We start from the raw sequence: 16,452 nt of genomic DNA, 5'->3' as shown, positions 1-16,452 counted from the left end.
TCTGCTTGTTTAGGATGTTGCAGAAGAGTTTACCAAGGTTGCTGTTTACACATATACCACGGTAGTTATTAGGGTCAAATTTGTCTCCGTTTTTATGGATTGGGGTAATAAGTCATTTGTTCCAAATGTTGGGGAAAATACCTAAACTCAGGATGATATTGAAGAGCTTGAGAATGGCTAATTTGATTTTGTTGTCTGTGTATTTAATCATTGCATTTAGGATGCCATTGACACCATAGGCTTTTTGCAATTTCAGGGTTTGGATTTTGTCTAATAGTTCTGTTAGTGTCATTAGGGATTCTAATGGGCTCTGGTAGTCTTTGATGGTTGATTCTAAAACCCTTAGTCTCTCTCTCTCTCTCTCTCTCTCTCTCGCTCTCTCTCTCTCTCTCTCTCTCTCTCTCTCTCTCTCTCTCTCTCTCTCTCTCTCTCTCTCTCTCTCTCTCTCTCTCTCTCTCTCTCTCTCTCTCTCTCTCTCTCTCTCTCTCTCTCTCTCTCTCTCTCTCTCTCTCTTATACAACCTTACCAAGTCATAGGGCTGGAGCCTATCCCAGTTTCTCAGGCCAGAGTCAGGGAAAGCACCGTGGACAGATGGCCAGTCCATCACAGGGCTCTCTCACACACACAATCACACACAGGCAATTGTTGTCTGTCTAATTCACCTAACCTGCATGTCTTTGGACTGTTGAAACCGGATCACCCGGAGGAAACCCAGCTTGCACAGGGAGGACATGCTCCACACTGAAAGGACTCCTAGCTGGCTCAGCCGGGGCTCTAACCTTCTTGCTGTGAGGCAACAGAGCAAACCAATGAGCCCCTGTGCCGCCCGGATTCCTGAATAAGGACTGTTTATTTCTCTGAATCTCCTGCGTCGTGCGCTTACTAGTGATGTAAAGTCTGATTCATTTCCGCGAGCCGGTTCATTCGGACAGTTCGTCTCACAAAACGATTAATATGTTCCATACGTCATCAAGCAATGATATATCAGTTCCATGATTTTCAGGCAATAATCTGCAAAATGGTTTTACACAAATAACGTTTTATTTGAATGTTTCGATATGCATTGACACACATTACTTTATTTGAATGTTTCCTGGGTAATCCTCGGCAATCTTCGACAGTTTGTTGAACCGGCTCATTCGGGCCTTTTTGAGTCGGACATGCTACTTTTGCTTCTCTGTTTTACGTCATCAACCCCGGAAATAAAGCTCGATTCAGTTCAATTAATGTACCGGCTCGACCTGTTACTTCTTACTGGCTAAAAATAACGATTCCTTCAGTCACACCTAACAATTACGTTAATAACTAAAATTTTTGTTATGTAATTTGGAATCACTAACCGACTATAGTTTGTGAGTAATCTATACACTGATTTACTGATTACCACAAACACAGAAAAAAATGTGTTTTACTTTTTGGATATTTTTTAATACGTGATATGATCTTTTGACACAAGGATCCATGGATTCATGCTGTTTGCAAAATTATTTCCCTACCATCTGTGTGTAAGAACAGAAATAGGAAGTGCTTATTGATAATATATATTTCTCCTGTAGATCCTCCAGTGAAACCTGTGATCTCCATCAGTCCATCTGGTGTAATAGTGGAGGGAGATTCAGTGACTCTGAACTGCATCAGTGACGCAAACCCTCCTGCAGAAATCAGCTGGTTTAAAGGAAGAACGATTGTAGGATCTGGAAGAATCTACAGCATCTCAAAGATCAGCTCTGATGACAGTGGAGAATACAAGTGCAAGTCCATCAATGAACATGGAGAGAAATTCTCTGATGCTGTGACTTTAAACATCATGTGTGAGTTTATGATAAAACATAAGATGCACATTTTCTATTTTGATCAATTGAGTCCATTAGTTATTAGTAATTAGTAATATTAGCATTTTTTTAAATTCTGATTAGAAAAAGTAATCTGCTAATTGTTATTAGACCCACCCAGGAGCGTCTCAGTGTTGATAAATGGATCTGGTGTAATAGTGGAGGGAGATTCAGTGACTCTGAAGTGCATCAGTGACTCAAACCCTCCTGCTCTGAACTTCAGCTGGTTTAAGGAGAATGAAACCTCAGCTGTTGGATCTGGACAGAGTTTCAGTGCACTACAGAGTGGACGCTTCTACTGTCAGGCTCACAATCAACATGGATCTCAGAGATCAGACGCTGTAACTGTCACAGGTGAAGCTTTTATTTTATAAAGGTTTCAAGACAGTTGTGTAGCTTTGAGAGTTAATCTTAACTCAAATTCTTAATCTTTCAGTACATCGTGGTCGTGGCTGGCTCTGGTTGGGGATCACAGCGTGTTTAGGATTCTTCATCGTCATCATCATCATTCTGTTTATAATGTAAGTTTGATTAAAATCATTCTCAAATACAGTGAGTGTATGAAAGTAATTCAATTTAAAACTAGTGCAGGTGGAAATGCCTCATGTAATGTGATTAGTGATAAATCTTTAAAATGCAGCTTACACGTTTAATGTCTGTCAAATCAGGAGAAAACGAAGAGGTGCTAAAGCTGAAGACCTCACAGAAAAACAGGTACATCTTCCAGACACAACATGTGAATAGTCTAGTTAGATGCAACCATTCACACAAAACATGAGAGACAACGAGAGACAAAAAAAGAGGAGAGTCTAGAGAAGTTTACCGCTTTTTAATTTGAGTGCCGTGTTTAACAGTGTCATGTGAGCACAGCGGTCACACACGTCCGTCTAGCACGTGTTTACATAGAAATAGAATGGAAAAGTAGAGCACTTTAAATGTGAATGATAAATAAATAATATTTCATTTTCTTCCATTTCAGGACAATCTGTACTCTACCGTAACAGGGAGAGACGCTCATGTTTCTGAATCAGCCGATTGTGATGACGCTCAGTACGCCAGTGTTACTTCCAGCAAACCCAGAAGAGACAGAAACGCTCCTGAATGCAGAGATACTGAGGAGATCCAGTACGCAACTGTTCAACATCACAGAAAGACCGAGACGAAGAGAGCAGAGGAGAACGAAAGCCACTACAACAATATCAGGATTCATCAGCCTGATGCTGCCGTGAGGTGAGAAGAACGAGCTTAAAGAGACAGTTCACGTTCAGATCAACTCACAGTCATGTTACATTTATTCTTAATAACTTTGGTCTCCCACTGATGTTTCAGGAACAAGGTATCTGAATTTTTTAATGACCTTTATCGTCATATAATCTGATGCATAACATGATTGTTTTATCTGATATTTTTAGGCGATCCAATGTGCATAATGTGGAAGAGACTTCTGTGATCTACAGCCGTGTCAAGTGAGTAAATGTGATCATGAAGACAAAGGCCAAAACAATTAAACAATATTCTGAGAGTACGGCTGTCAATTTAGCTTGCTAATTCACTCAGTCATATATTATTCATTAAGTCAGGTAAATAGATGGCAGGAATACAGTGTCTGCATGTGATCTTTTTCTCATTGCAAGAGCAGAATACAAAGGAAAGAGCCAAGAACCAACAACACTGTGTTTAGTGAGACTAAAAACATTTTGTGATGTCACTGGCTTGGTAATTAGTTTCTCAAAGTCATTTGAACTGTTGACGTCATGTGCTTTCTGTGAGCAAATAAAAATCTGTTTCACCAAATTCAAGCTTGTGTGTGGTCATTTCTGGGTCATTGAATACATAAACTCAGAATAACCAACTAAATGTGATTGCTGGATTAATACTAATATTTGGGCTATTCTAACAAACTCTGAAAATTTGCAACGGTGGATAAAATGAAAGCTTGATGAACACTTCAGTCTATTAAAAGTCACCAGTGACGATTATTTGTAGAGCAACTTCTGTGTACGTGTGTTAAGACGAGGTCAATCATGTTGATTTAATCAGTTTGACTAAAATAACATTTTAAGGAACCCCTAAAGTCACATTGTGGTGAAATTATGTTTCAATGCTTTTGCGTTTTCTCTCAAATCCTTTGCATTACACATGCATGAAACTTTTATGAGGATTGAAATATAATTTCTCCCCCGATCTCATACTTTTGAATCTCCATGTCCGTTTAGGGGCTTTTGTATTAAGCAATATTAGCTAACAGTTAATTTTGATCAATGAAGTATATGAGACACATTATGTGTGGGCAGTGGCGTATCCAGGACATTTTTACTGGGGTGTCCAAGATGGGACACAAAGCTAGTGTGGGGTGGCCATGGTATAGCGAAGTTGAATGCATATACATACGCAGCGGACCGCGGTTCGAATCCAGGTCCTTTGCTGCATTTCACATCCCCTATCTCTCCCTTGGTTTCCTGTCTCGTAGCTGTCAAATAAAAAAAAAAACTTTTTTTAAAAATCATTTTTTTATTCCATTTCCACCTATCACAGTCCTCAAGTATCTCTGGTTATATTAACATGTCTATTTTTTATCAGTAATTATGTTCAGGATAGGGTACACATTTTCTACGAGCTATTTCCTTGTAGTGGATTAAAGTCCTTGTCTCTTCACACATGTGTTTGTGTGTGAGTGTATTTATGTATTATGCACATTTTAGTATTGTTCTTTTGTCTTTTACAATAAAATATACCAAGTGACTACAGTGGCTCAATCTCAATCTTCTAGCGGCTTTATCTTTATCAAGCGACGAGAATACTTTTTGTGCGCAAAAACAAACAAAAATAACGACTATTCATTTATTTCAACTATTCATTTCCTTCTCTGTGGGCCTCTAGTCAGTTAATGTAGTATGAGTGCGTAGTGCTACGTCACACGTAGGCTTACTATTGGCCGACGCTGGTCATGTGTGTGATGAGTGTCACGTACAACAACAGATGCTTACGCTATTACACTAGTGAACTGAGTCGAGGCCCACAGAGAAGGAAATGAATAGTTGAAATAAAGTCGTTATTATTGTTTTTTTGCGCAAAAAAGTATTCTCGTCGTTTGATAAACTTAAGACTGAGCCACTGTAGTCACTTGTACTATTTTAACGATGTATTAAATAACGTTTCGAGGCTGGCCAGTTTCAATCCCTGAAGAAGCCTATGGAGGAGTGATCCAGCTCTCAGATTTCATCAAAAATATCTTAATTCACGTTCCGAAGATGAACGAAGGTCTTACGGGGTTGAACAACATGAGGGTGAGTAAATACTGACAGAATTTTAATTTTTGGGTGAACTATCCCTTTAATCATTTCAGCTTTAGGTTATTTGTCAAGTTGAACATTCATGTTTATTTAACCTATTTTTTGTTATTTTCTTTTTTCTTAGTTCAACCAAATAAATCATTATTTTATTCAAATTGTTCTTTTATTTTAATAATAAATACTTAATTTAAAATATTTCAGTCATGTTTCGGTTGACAATTTTGAATTCCCATTTAAATAAATGTTTACTGCAATTAAGAAGTTGCATTGGAACACATGGGAACATTCAACTGCAAGTCAAATCAATTAAATCTCGTAAGGTAAGGAAATGTCTTAATTTGAAAACTCCACAAACAGCATTAACAGCTTCTTAACAGATAACAGTTAGCTTATTACTAACCAGATTGCGGTTATGGTGATTAGTGTTTGCTTTATTTGGGCTCTTCATACTTGACTTTTTGATTTATGATGCTGTAACAGTGTGTTTATAAAATGCATTTGTTGTGGCAAAGAAAGCCAAGGTGGAGTGAGATTAGGTGATGTTGGTACACAATCCACCATTTTCGGTCTTTTTTTTATTTTTTATAAACTGAAGGCAAAAAGAACATCTCTCAAGAATGTCAAAAAATAACTCTGTGGTCGAAGTGACAACATCCAGTCTTACCCAATATATGTTTCAAAATTATTCAGAAAATATTTCCAGGAAGAAACCGTGGCCAGTATAAAAAGCCAGGTTTATTTTTATACGATTTACAAATATCTAAATATCTCTTCATATTAAACATCTCTTCAATATGTGAAAAAGCAAGCAAAACTGTCGTTAATATCTGACAATATGTCAATAAATCTGAGATTCATTGATCAATTAAAGTGGTGGACCAAAAATTATGACAAAAGTCATTAAATCCAAAATGCCATAACAATAGGAAATGAGGATTCCTATTGTTAAAGAATGTTGGGTTTAATGACTTTTTAGCTTACAATACATGCCATAGTATCATGATGAAATGTTGTCTGAAGTTTCTCACACAAGGGCAGGACCCAAGAAAGAGGAAGGAACAATTTCTGTCTGCATGGGGATTTTAAACTGTGTTAATCATGTGAAATCAGTTTAACCCGAGATCAGACTCCCCAGAACACGGTAAGAGTTACGCTGGTTAATATGTGAATATAGTAAGATTAATACTGTTGTGGAAACCACTGGCCTATTCAATTGGAGATATTCTCTTTGAAATCTAATTCATGGAAATGTTTTGGAAGCTAAAGACTTTTTTTCCTAATGATGTGTGTGTTATATTGTAGTGATGTCCGTCAGAATGGCTCCTCGTCTTCCTCTGGTGATTCTGCTCATGATTCACAGTGAGTTATTGGAGAATTAACATAATTAACGTTCGTCACTTATTACATAAACCTGTTTTTTGTGACTTTCTTTTGCTGGGATCTGCCAATCATTGGACTCCCTGGTGAACGCCTTTTAATTTTTTGCATTAATCAGATATACAATGTCATTTATACCACACAGCAAAATCCCCAGTGTTAAATTAACACTGCTCTGTGTTTATAAGAGTCCACACTCAGAGTGTTATAAGTAACACAGAAGCAGTGTTGAAGTTATTGTGATAATTAAGTGATTAATTGAGTGATTATTGAGCATTATTGAGGACACCTGATGTTAACAAGCAGAATCACAAATTTTACAATTATGGTGATCAGTGTTTGCTTTAGTTGGGCTCTTGATCCTTACATTTTTGACTCGAGTTTTAGTTCGTCTGTTGTATTTCAGATGTAACAGTCAGATGAACAAAGAGAAAAAGTGATCTGATGGTTTTGTTATGTTTAACATAATCATTTTTGACCTGAAACACTGAAATCATTTGGAGCCTAATCTTATGTTAACTTTATTGATTATAACTGAATTAGTATTATTTATTTATTTATTTATTTATTTATTTATTTATGTATTGTCAAAAACCTAAAGGCAAAAATAACATCTCTCAAAGATGTCAAAAAATAGCTCTCTGTGGTTGAAGTGACATTATCCAGTCTTACTCAATATATGTTTCAAAATGATTCAGAAAATGTTTCCAGGAAAAAAAAAACGTGGCCAGTATAAAAATCCAGAGATTAATTTTCTTGTTAATTTCTTTTATTCTGACTATTTTATATTATTTCTGCTGGTTTTATGTTACTTTTTATTCACTTGTTTTCTAATGTTCAGAGTTGCTCTTTTTATCTGAATATGCTGTTTGTCACCATTGTTTAGATTCATACGCTGATTATTGATGTCTGTGTGTATTCAAAAACAAAATACTAAAGTCACAAAAAAGCGTGTGTGGGGTTGATGGGGTTGTTTCATGACAATTTTAAATTACCAGGGGAGGGCTTGATTCCTGTCGCCGGTTTCTCACTGAACGCGTAAGCAGCGCGTATTTTTTCCGGCACCCATGTTAACAGATTAGAGCATTCACACCGCACGCAGAGGCGGAGCGGCAGTGCGTAACAGGAGCAGAGCAGGAGCAGCAGTGCCGCGATAGTTTCGGCCGCTTATGCTGAATTAAAGTGACAATGCATTGATCATGGCCAAAATACACAGCTTTACCCAAAAATCGCATTGATGATATCTATTGTGTTTTAAACAGTCAATCAAATGTCATTCATCAATTTAAAAAGAAAACAAATGTCCAAAAACAAACTTGTTGCCCAAACTACAAAAACAAAGATGAACCAAACATTATATAATATATTAATAAATAAAATAAGCTTTTTGACAAGTCTTTTCTCTTAAATATATTTGAAAACGAAATAAAGCAATGCCAACTTACTCAGTACTCTGTCTATACACACGCCGCGGTTCAGCCGCGCGCGTCAAACAGTGTCTCTCTCAGTGTGAAAGCAAACGCGCGTGTCTTGCTTCCGCTCACTGTACGCACTGCTCCTGCGCTGCTTACGCTCTGCTAACGCTTGCAGTGTGAAACCGGCGTGACGGTTCCATAGTTAGAGCGGCGCGGCAAGAAAAAATTTGGGCGCTGCGGCATATTAAATATATTATAAATCGTTTTTCTGTGTGAGAAATACAATGTGTGGCGGGACTGCGTGAAAAAAGACCGAAATGAGTGACTGTCACGCTCAATGTGTGACACTTGAGAGCCCTAATGAAGAATCTGTTGCTATCCACCGATCCATGTTGTGGTTCTAACGGCACTGAATTTGAACGTCATGGCCGAGCGCCACTAGCCTATTTTAGTAATCACACAATAACTTGACAATTGACTTAACATTTTATATCAATATAGGCCAACATATTCTTTTTACTTTTTATGTTTTTATGGGAATCTCCTGGTAAAATGAAGGTAAAAATACATTATTTTATATTTTATTTTGCCTTTCCACGGACCATCTGCAGTACCCTCACGGATCACTAGTGGTCCGCTGACCGCAGTTTGGGAATTGCTGCTATAGAGAGATGCTGAAGCAGATAATTCACACACGTCTCTCTCTCACGCCTCTGCAGGGTTAATAAAGGCCTTCTGAAGCAAAGAAATGTGTTTGTGTAAGAAAAATATTCATATTTAACACGCAATGGCCATACGCATTCTACTTGCGTATAAAGCGCAAATTACGCAACTTGTGACGTCAGAAGTAGCATAGTGCGTCATGGCATAGCGTAAATATCAGCAGTATGTTGCATTAGTCGCATAAGTTGCGCTTAGACTTTAGTGGAATCCGTATGGTTGTTTGGCCCAAAGCTAGTTATTTTTTTTTTCTAAACTTTTAACTTTTAAATATGGATATTTTCTTACACAAACACATCGCTTCGCTTCAGAAGGGCTTTATTAACCACCCGGAGCTGTGTAGAGCACTTTTATGATGGATAGATGCACTTTTATGGACTTAAAAACAGAAACAGCCATTCACTGCCATTATAAAGCTTGGCAGAGCCAGGACATTTTTTAATATAACTCTGATTGTGTTCGTCATAAAAAAGGATGTCATATACACCTACACTGTAAAAAAAAAATATATATATATAATAATAATAATAATAATAATTAAAAAAAAATTCCTAACTTTACAGAATTTTTTTATTTTTTATACTGAATTTTTCATACAGTATTTTTTCTGTTTTCTTAAATTACATGAAAGAAGTAAAATATTCTGATTTAAATAAAGTGCAAAAAACTTTAACAGAAATGTGATGTCACCATGATTGAGATAAGTGTTTGCTTTAGTTGGACTCATGACACTTGTTTTAACATTAGTTTATCTCTGGCTGCTTTAACTGTGTTTTTGATAAGTTATGACAATAAATGCAGGAGAAATTCTCATTAGTTGATGTTTGGCGCTTATTGCTATGTACAATTCATGGTGACTTGATTTACTGATATGATTTTGATTGTGACATTTAGTATTATGACAATCTGCTATTATGAAAATTAAATATATATATATATATATATATATATATATATATATATATATATATATATATATATATATATATATATATATGTATATATATATATATTGGCAAGATGCAGAGATCTTGAGAGATCTGTTAGTGTTAAAGGGGTGGTTGATTGCGATTTCACTTTTTTCATTTTAAATAGTGTGTAATGTTGCTGTTGGTGCATGAACAGTATCTGCAAAGTTGCTGCACTGAAAGTTCAACGTAAGCAGAGATATCGTCTTTTAAAAATCAGGAAGTTGAATGCCTACAAAAATGATTCGAATGGGACTACAACGAGATACTCCCGGGTTTTATACGTAACTAACCCATAATCAACCCTCCCTCCGGAATATGCAAAAAAGGGGGCATGGCCATATTTCTGCGGCTTTATCAAAGAGGAAGAGTTATAGTGGAGAGCTGTAGCCATGCCGTCGAGAGTGTGTTATTTTCACCCAGCTGTAATGTCTTCTGTGTTCGGGCTTCCTACGGACGCTGTAGTTCGTCAACTATGGCTACAATTTATGTTTGGTTATGTTCCTGAAAATTACAATCGTAATTTAGCTCTCTGTGCTGCGCATTTTATGGAAGACAGCTTCCAGAATCTCCACAAATTCAATGCCGGATTCAACAACAAACTGTTACTAAAACATGAAGCAGTTCCAACTTTAAAACCAGAGGCAGCAGTTGTTGGGCCACAACCTGTAAGTAAGACTTAATCATTTTAAATGTATTTGCATGTATAATTTCAGACGTAATGTTTTAGTTTTATCAAGGACTTAAACAAATGCCAGCACTGGCTTTAGTAGCCACTTAGTTATGCTATTTCGTGTGTCTATGAAAACGCGTACAAACATTTTGGACCTGAATCGACCTGAATTTGTAATTATGTACTACTTTAGTAAATGTATTTTCCATGTATGCTTTATGACGTAATTTTTCGATTTGATCAAGAACGTAAACCAATGCCAACGCTGTTTGTTTATGTAGCCAGTTAGTTCGATGCTATTTTGTGTAAGACAAATGTGTACCTAAAGAAAACGATACACTGAGTAAACGTTTTGTGAATAGATAAACGGTTGTTCATTATATCGATGAAACAATAACTTTAAAAAACGGTATAACTCTGTCATTTAGTCAGTTATATTAAATATTTAATCAGGAGAAAACCATATGTCAAAAGCAAACAAGCAGCAGTAGCATTTTCAAGTAACAGTGTATCGAAATTCTTATATAATAATAGTAGAATAGAATAATAGTAATACAAAAATGTACCATTCAGAAACGTTTTGTAAGAGCCGTGTTTGGGGAGGTTCTGCTTGACTCTCTTCATTGCCTCTTTCTGGGTCTGATTCTGGCTCAAGCTGATACGCAGTATTGACACCATATTTACATTTGACCAAAGCACATGCAACTTTCGCCCGTAAAGGTAATGGGCGTGAAGTTTCCAGACTACGTGCACTACGCAGTTTAGCCAATTACAACACACCGGCCCAACTAACCAATCTGAGCCCATTACCTGTTTCTGAGGGAGTGTTTCAACCGGTCGTTCAAATGACAGAGGAGAAAGCGGCTTACAACAAAGGTGAAATTTATGAAAAATAAGGCTTTTAAAAAAAACACACACACCTAGACATGTTATATTGCACCCATAAACACAATCATGCAAAGAAAAAAAGCAGTAAACCACCCCTTTAATGTTCTGTTGGGATGTAAAGTGTTTATGTATGATGTGTTTTGTGTGTCACGATTGTGTTGAAGTGTAGAGCCTGTGCTTCAGTTCAGGATGAGCAGAGAAACACTGATGTTATACTGGGTGTTATTTTATTTAACAGACAGTAACTGTGTTCCAGTCCAGAATGAGCAGAGAAACACTGATGTTACGCTGTGTATTGCTTTATTTAACAGACAGTAACTGTGTTTCAGTCCAGGATGAGCAGAGAAACATTGATGTTACGCTGTGTATTGCTTTATTTAACAGACAGTAACTGTGTTTCAGTCCAGGATGAGCAGAGAAACACTGATGAAATGCTGTGTGTTGCTTTATTTAACAGACAGTAACTGTGTTTCAGTCCAGGATGAGCAGAGAAACACTGATGAAATGCTGTGTGTTGCTTTATTTAACAGACAGTAACTGTGTTTCAGTCCAGGATGAACAGAGAAACACTGATGAAATGATGTGTGCTGCTTTATTTAACAGACAGTAACTGTGTAGTTGCTGATACATTGACGTATAGTCACAGTAAATCATGCATGTAGTTCACTGCAAGAAATTCACCTTTTTCACTGAGTGTGTTTGTTAGTAAAAATTCAGGAAATATGTGTGAAATAACTGTTTCTGTTAAAAAGTTTAATGAAGATATTTGTAAAAGTCTTTTGCACTTCTTTAAAGTAGGATATTTTACAATCATTTTACGGTTTTTGTATTGCAGCCATTGCTGACAATCATTGATCATTTTTTAAAGATTTTATTTTTTACAGTGTAGGATGGCTTGAGGGTGAGTAAATCATGGGCTAATTTTCGATTTTGGGCAAACTATCCCTTTAATAAAATATACCATGCTTAATTTGAAATTAAAATGAATGTACAAGTTTATGACAGCAGAAAGGTTTGGGACAACATTAGGAAATTATGAGGGTATCATTTTAGGTGAACTATCTCTTTAATGTGTGTTTCAGGAGTTTATGGCCAGTATGATCTGCGTCTGAGTTACAGTCCTTCACAAGTCTGTGCACTAAAGGACTCAACAGTGGAAATTACATGTTTTTTTACATACCATGAATATTATATTATGAAAGTGTTCTGGACCAAAGCTGCTGTAATAAAGGGTGAAGAGATCCCAGATCTGTCTGAGGATCCTGGATACTGTCAGAGGCTTTGGTATCTGGGAGATACACAGCAGTACTGCACCATCAGACTGAGTCATGTGACACTGAAGGATGAAGACATTTACTACTGCAGTTTCATCACTGATCGATACAAATGGACTGGTGATCCAGGAGTGTCTCTTACTGTCACAGGTGACTTTGATGAGGTTTATCTCTTCTTCTGTGGATTATGTTGAATAATAATCAGTGTATGACAGCAGCACTAGATATAATGTGTGTGTTGTGTTCAGATCTTCAGGTGGAGTCTCCTGAGAGAGTGACAGAGGGAGATTCAGTCAGTCTGACATGTAAAAGCAGCTGCGCTCTGACTGACAGAGCAACATTCATCTGGTACAGAAACTCACAGCCATTAACTGAGAGAAGAGACAGAAACAATGAACTCCTGCTGCAGTCAGTCAGAAGAGAGGATTCAGGCAGATATAGCTGTGCTGTAGACGGACACACTCGCATCTCTCCTGCTGTTCAGCTCAATGTAATGTGTGAGTATCTTATTATTAGTATTTTATTTAGTGTATAAGAAATTTATACACACTGTTAACCCTTGCTGTAAAAAAAAGGCCAAATTCTGACAGTATCATACCATTTTCCATTAAAACAGCAATATACTGTAGAAAACAATGCATTTTGTGTTAAATTTGTTGTTTTCGAGAAAATAGCCTACAGGAATATACTGTGTGAATTAACAGCACTCAAAGTCGACGCTTAGAGACTGTGTTCAAAATCACACCCTCATTCACTATTCCCTACATTAGTTCACTAAAATAGTCCACTTGAATGAAAAGAAGTGAGTGAATTGAGAAGCTGATGAACACTTGATAAGCAGAATCACTGAAGGAGAAACAAGAACGGAAAAAAAATGAAACACAAGATCTACAACTGACTTCCAGCAACACTGAGTATGAAAACAGTTTACAAACAGTTTAATATTATTTCTTTAATACATGTTCAAAAGTTCTTGTTGAGAATTAAGAGAGATGTAGCTAATAATAAGTTTGTCACCATGATGGAGATTAGAATTTGCTGTAGTTGGTCTCTTGTCCCTTGACTTTTTACTTTGAATTTTAACCTGACTGCTGTAACAGGGAGTTTATAAAACACATTTGTTCTGGCAAGAAAAAGGCAAGCGGATTTGATCGGGTTATATGGCTGTTGTGATGATGATGTAATCATTCTGGACATGTCAGATTGTCTGATCTCATCCTGTGTATATGCTTTGAATTTACAGGTGTTTCATATTTATCATATATCTGTGAATCTACTATATGAAATTGAGCAATATTTCTGTAATCAGTTATTCAGAAGTAATTTGAAAATACTATAGTCCAGGTGTGCCCAACCCTGCTCCTGCTGATCGACAGTTAATCTCCAACCCTAATCAAACACACCTAAAGCAACCAATTAAGGTCTTCAGGATCACTTGAAAATTAAAAGCAGGTGTGTTTAATTAGGGTTGGCGATAAACTGTGCAGGACAGTCGATGGGCAGGAGCAGGGTTGGACACACCTGCTATAGTGCATTAAAACAATTATCTCTTTTGTTTGACTTAGACACACAGACATCAACAATCAGCATATGAATCTCAATAATGGTGACAATCAAAAGTTACGTCGCAATACATGCTGGGTACCGGGATAGTATAAAACTCCCAGCATGCACTGCTGCATGAATAAATAAATAAAAACATTATTACCACCATTGTTGAGATTCATGTGCTAATTTTTTATATCTCTGTGTTTCTACACTAATGTGTAGCGCTGTTTATCTGGTTGTGCATGATGTGTTAAAAAAAGTTAACTTTAGAAACGATGACGCAGAGGCCCACGCTCGGCTCTCTGATTGGGTTTCTTACAACAAAAGAAAACATACAACAACAGCCTGGACTACCAGTTACGTTAGTACAAGTAAATTCTGCATTTTACAATGCTATAACTGCCTGCATGTGCCGGAGGCAAGCTATTATTCGCAGAGGTGGGTAATCCAGGGGTCAGAAAGTAAAAGTCCTGCCATATGTTTATTCCTCCCATGAACTCAGTCAGCTGATTTCACTAATTAGTTCTGTCTCCTGTGTGAATTAGCAAATCCAGGTGATTGGAACAAAATATTGAGGATGACTTTTACTTTCTGAACCTGGACTTTACACCTCTGAAGAGTAATGCCACATGTCAGCCAAGAGCAAAGAAATATCCAGAACTGGACCTTATCCTAGCCAAAAAATCTGTGTATATTAAATATGGAGTAATTACAGCCACAACCTTAGAGAAAATCAACTGAAGAGAAACGAAGACATTAAATCTGAAGATCTCAGCAGAGGAGGATTAAACAACTCCACAAACAGCATTACCAGCTTCACTTATTAATAACCAGACTGACTTTATTTCTGTCAGATATCTACAAAAAGTTTTATTGAGAAGTAACAGAGGTTTAACTCTGTTTCATTTGAGCTCACCATAACAGTGAATAGTTTTTCCATTAGTTGGGCTCTTTAACTCTTATAATAAATTTTATTTTTTGGCTGCTATGACAGTGTGTTTATCAAACACATTTGCAACAGCAAAAAAAGCTAACGTGAGATGAGATCAGGTGATGATGGTTACCTGATGATGGTTTTATAATCATCTTGAAGTTGACTGGTTCTCTGAGGTATTTAAATCTAACAATTGTGTTGTTGTTCCATGTATTTCTGCTTGTCTCTTTTCGATCAAGTTAGGCTTAAGATGCTTTTGAGAAATGAAACTCAGGTAATGATGGTAATGTTTAAATCAAATCCTACAATTCTGTAATGGCCTGATACATTTGAACCAGCATTATGAAACTAATTTTATTAGATCTAAAACTATAAAATTTCAGGGCTACAATCACCAATGCTGAAATAACACATCAAGCATATGGTCAAATATTTTGACTCTGAGCGTGAATCAGGTCACTTTATGATGATAATGTCACCATCATTACATATTGTTAACAGAATTTCTGTTGCAGTAACAAATGTGCTTTATAAACATGATGTTTGAACAGACAGAGAACTCTATCAATAAACAAGAAAAAGGTCAAGAGCTCAACTAAAGCAAACGCTGACGATCATAATGGTGACTTGAAACGAAAAATTCCATAGAACATTTCCGTCTAAAAATGCAATAATGTGTAATGACTCGAAGTCAGTATTTGTTGTGTTTCTTTTTTTTTTCTGTTCTTGCTGTTTCTCTTTCCTTCAAAGATTCTTCTTATTAACATTAGGTGTCACCACTAATGGGCATTCATCACTTAATTAATCACTTAATTGTTTCATTAACTTCAACACTGCTTCAGTGTTAATTTTTAACACCCTGTAGTTAGACCTATATGTACACCGAGGAGTGTTAAATTAACGCTGTGGATTTTGCTGTGTGGCAAATATAAAAAATACAAGGATTATAATTTAAAATATCAATATTGTGTTCATAAAGATATGGTGGAATTTGGCTTGTCTGCACGAGCATATAGCCCCATTAAACCCCGCTGTGAGATTTATAAAGAAATGACTTACTAACTCTGGTCTGGAAGAATTTGATTGCATGAAGTCTTTGTGAGTGAATCAAAATAATAATAATTAAAAAAAATTCAACTCAGAGTTTTCCAATATCAAATATTTCACCTGTAGATCCTCCAGTGAAACCTGTGATCTCCATCAGTCCATCTGGTATAATAGTGGAGGGAGATTCAGTGACTCTGAACTGCATCAGTGACTCAAACCCTCCTGCAGAAATCAGCTGGTTTAAAGGAGGAACGATTGTAGGATCTGGAAGAATCTACAGCATCTCAAAGATCAGCTCTGATGACAGTGGAGAATACATGTGCATGTCCATCAATGAACATGGAGAGAAATACTCCGCTGTGATTTTAAATGTCTTTTGTAAGTAACTGTGACATTAAATCCTTTAAACATAGTGATGGCAGCTTAATTGTGAAATACTCAATGATTTTTTTTTGCTTGTTTGTTTGTTTGTTTGTTTGTTTG

General features: G+C 36.6%; 3 protein-coding genes across 4 annotated transcripts in view; 2 read left to right on the top strand and 1 right to left on the bottom strand.

The window, feature by feature from the left end:
- Nucleotides 1–3,623, top strand: part of LOC143710426 (B-cell receptor CD22-like) — a 9,085-nt gene extending 5,462 nt beyond the window's left edge. Inside the window, exons 5-10 of the mRNA XM_077201381.1 lie at nucleotides 1,557–1,811; nucleotides 1,944–2,186; nucleotides 2,269–2,353; nucleotides 2,501–2,546; nucleotides 2,812–3,062; nucleotides 3,245–3,623. Coding sequence (XP_077057496.1) covers nucleotides 1,557–1,811; nucleotides 1,944–2,186; nucleotides 2,269–2,353; nucleotides 2,501–2,546; nucleotides 2,812–3,062; nucleotides 3,245–3,302 — 938 coding nt within the window. The 3' untranslated portion in view covers nucleotides 3,303–3,623. The remainder of the gene's footprint in view (nucleotides 1–1,556; nucleotides 1,812–1,943; nucleotides 2,187–2,268; nucleotides 2,354–2,500; nucleotides 2,547–2,811; nucleotides 3,063–3,244) is intronic.
- LOC143710510 (B-cell receptor CD22-like) overlaps nucleotides 1–16,452 on the bottom strand; it is a 773,497-nt gene that overhangs the window by 266,130 nt on the left and 490,915 nt on the right. The gene's annotated exons all lie outside the window — the stretch shown is intronic.
- Nucleotides 6,239–16,452, top strand: part of LOC143710414 (B-cell receptor CD22-like) — a 28,201-nt gene continuing 17,987 nt past the window's right edge. For both annotated transcript variants that reach the window (XM_077201365.1, XM_077201364.1), the window contains exons 1-5: nucleotides 6,239–6,266; nucleotides 6,428–6,484; nucleotides 12,249–12,590; nucleotides 12,689–12,937; nucleotides 16,096–16,347. In XM_077201365.1, coding sequence (XP_077057480.1) covers nucleotides 6,430–6,484; nucleotides 12,249–12,590; nucleotides 12,689–12,937; nucleotides 16,096–16,347 — 898 coding nt within the window. In that variant the 5' untranslated portion in view covers nucleotides 6,239–6,266; nucleotides 6,428–6,429. The remainder of the gene's footprint in view (nucleotides 6,267–6,427; nucleotides 6,485–12,248; nucleotides 12,591–12,688; nucleotides 12,938–16,095; nucleotides 16,348–16,452) is intronic.

This window comes from Siphateles boraxobius, unplaced genomic scaffold, assembly GCF_051911475.1.
Source record: "Siphateles boraxobius isolate OS27281-9 unplaced genomic scaffold, OSU_SipBor_1 47, whole genome shotgun sequence".
NCBI lineage: Eukaryota > Metazoa > Chordata > Actinopteri > Cypriniformes > Leuciscidae > Siphateles > Siphateles boraxobius.
This window is presented reverse-complemented; position numbering and strand designations above follow the sequence as displayed.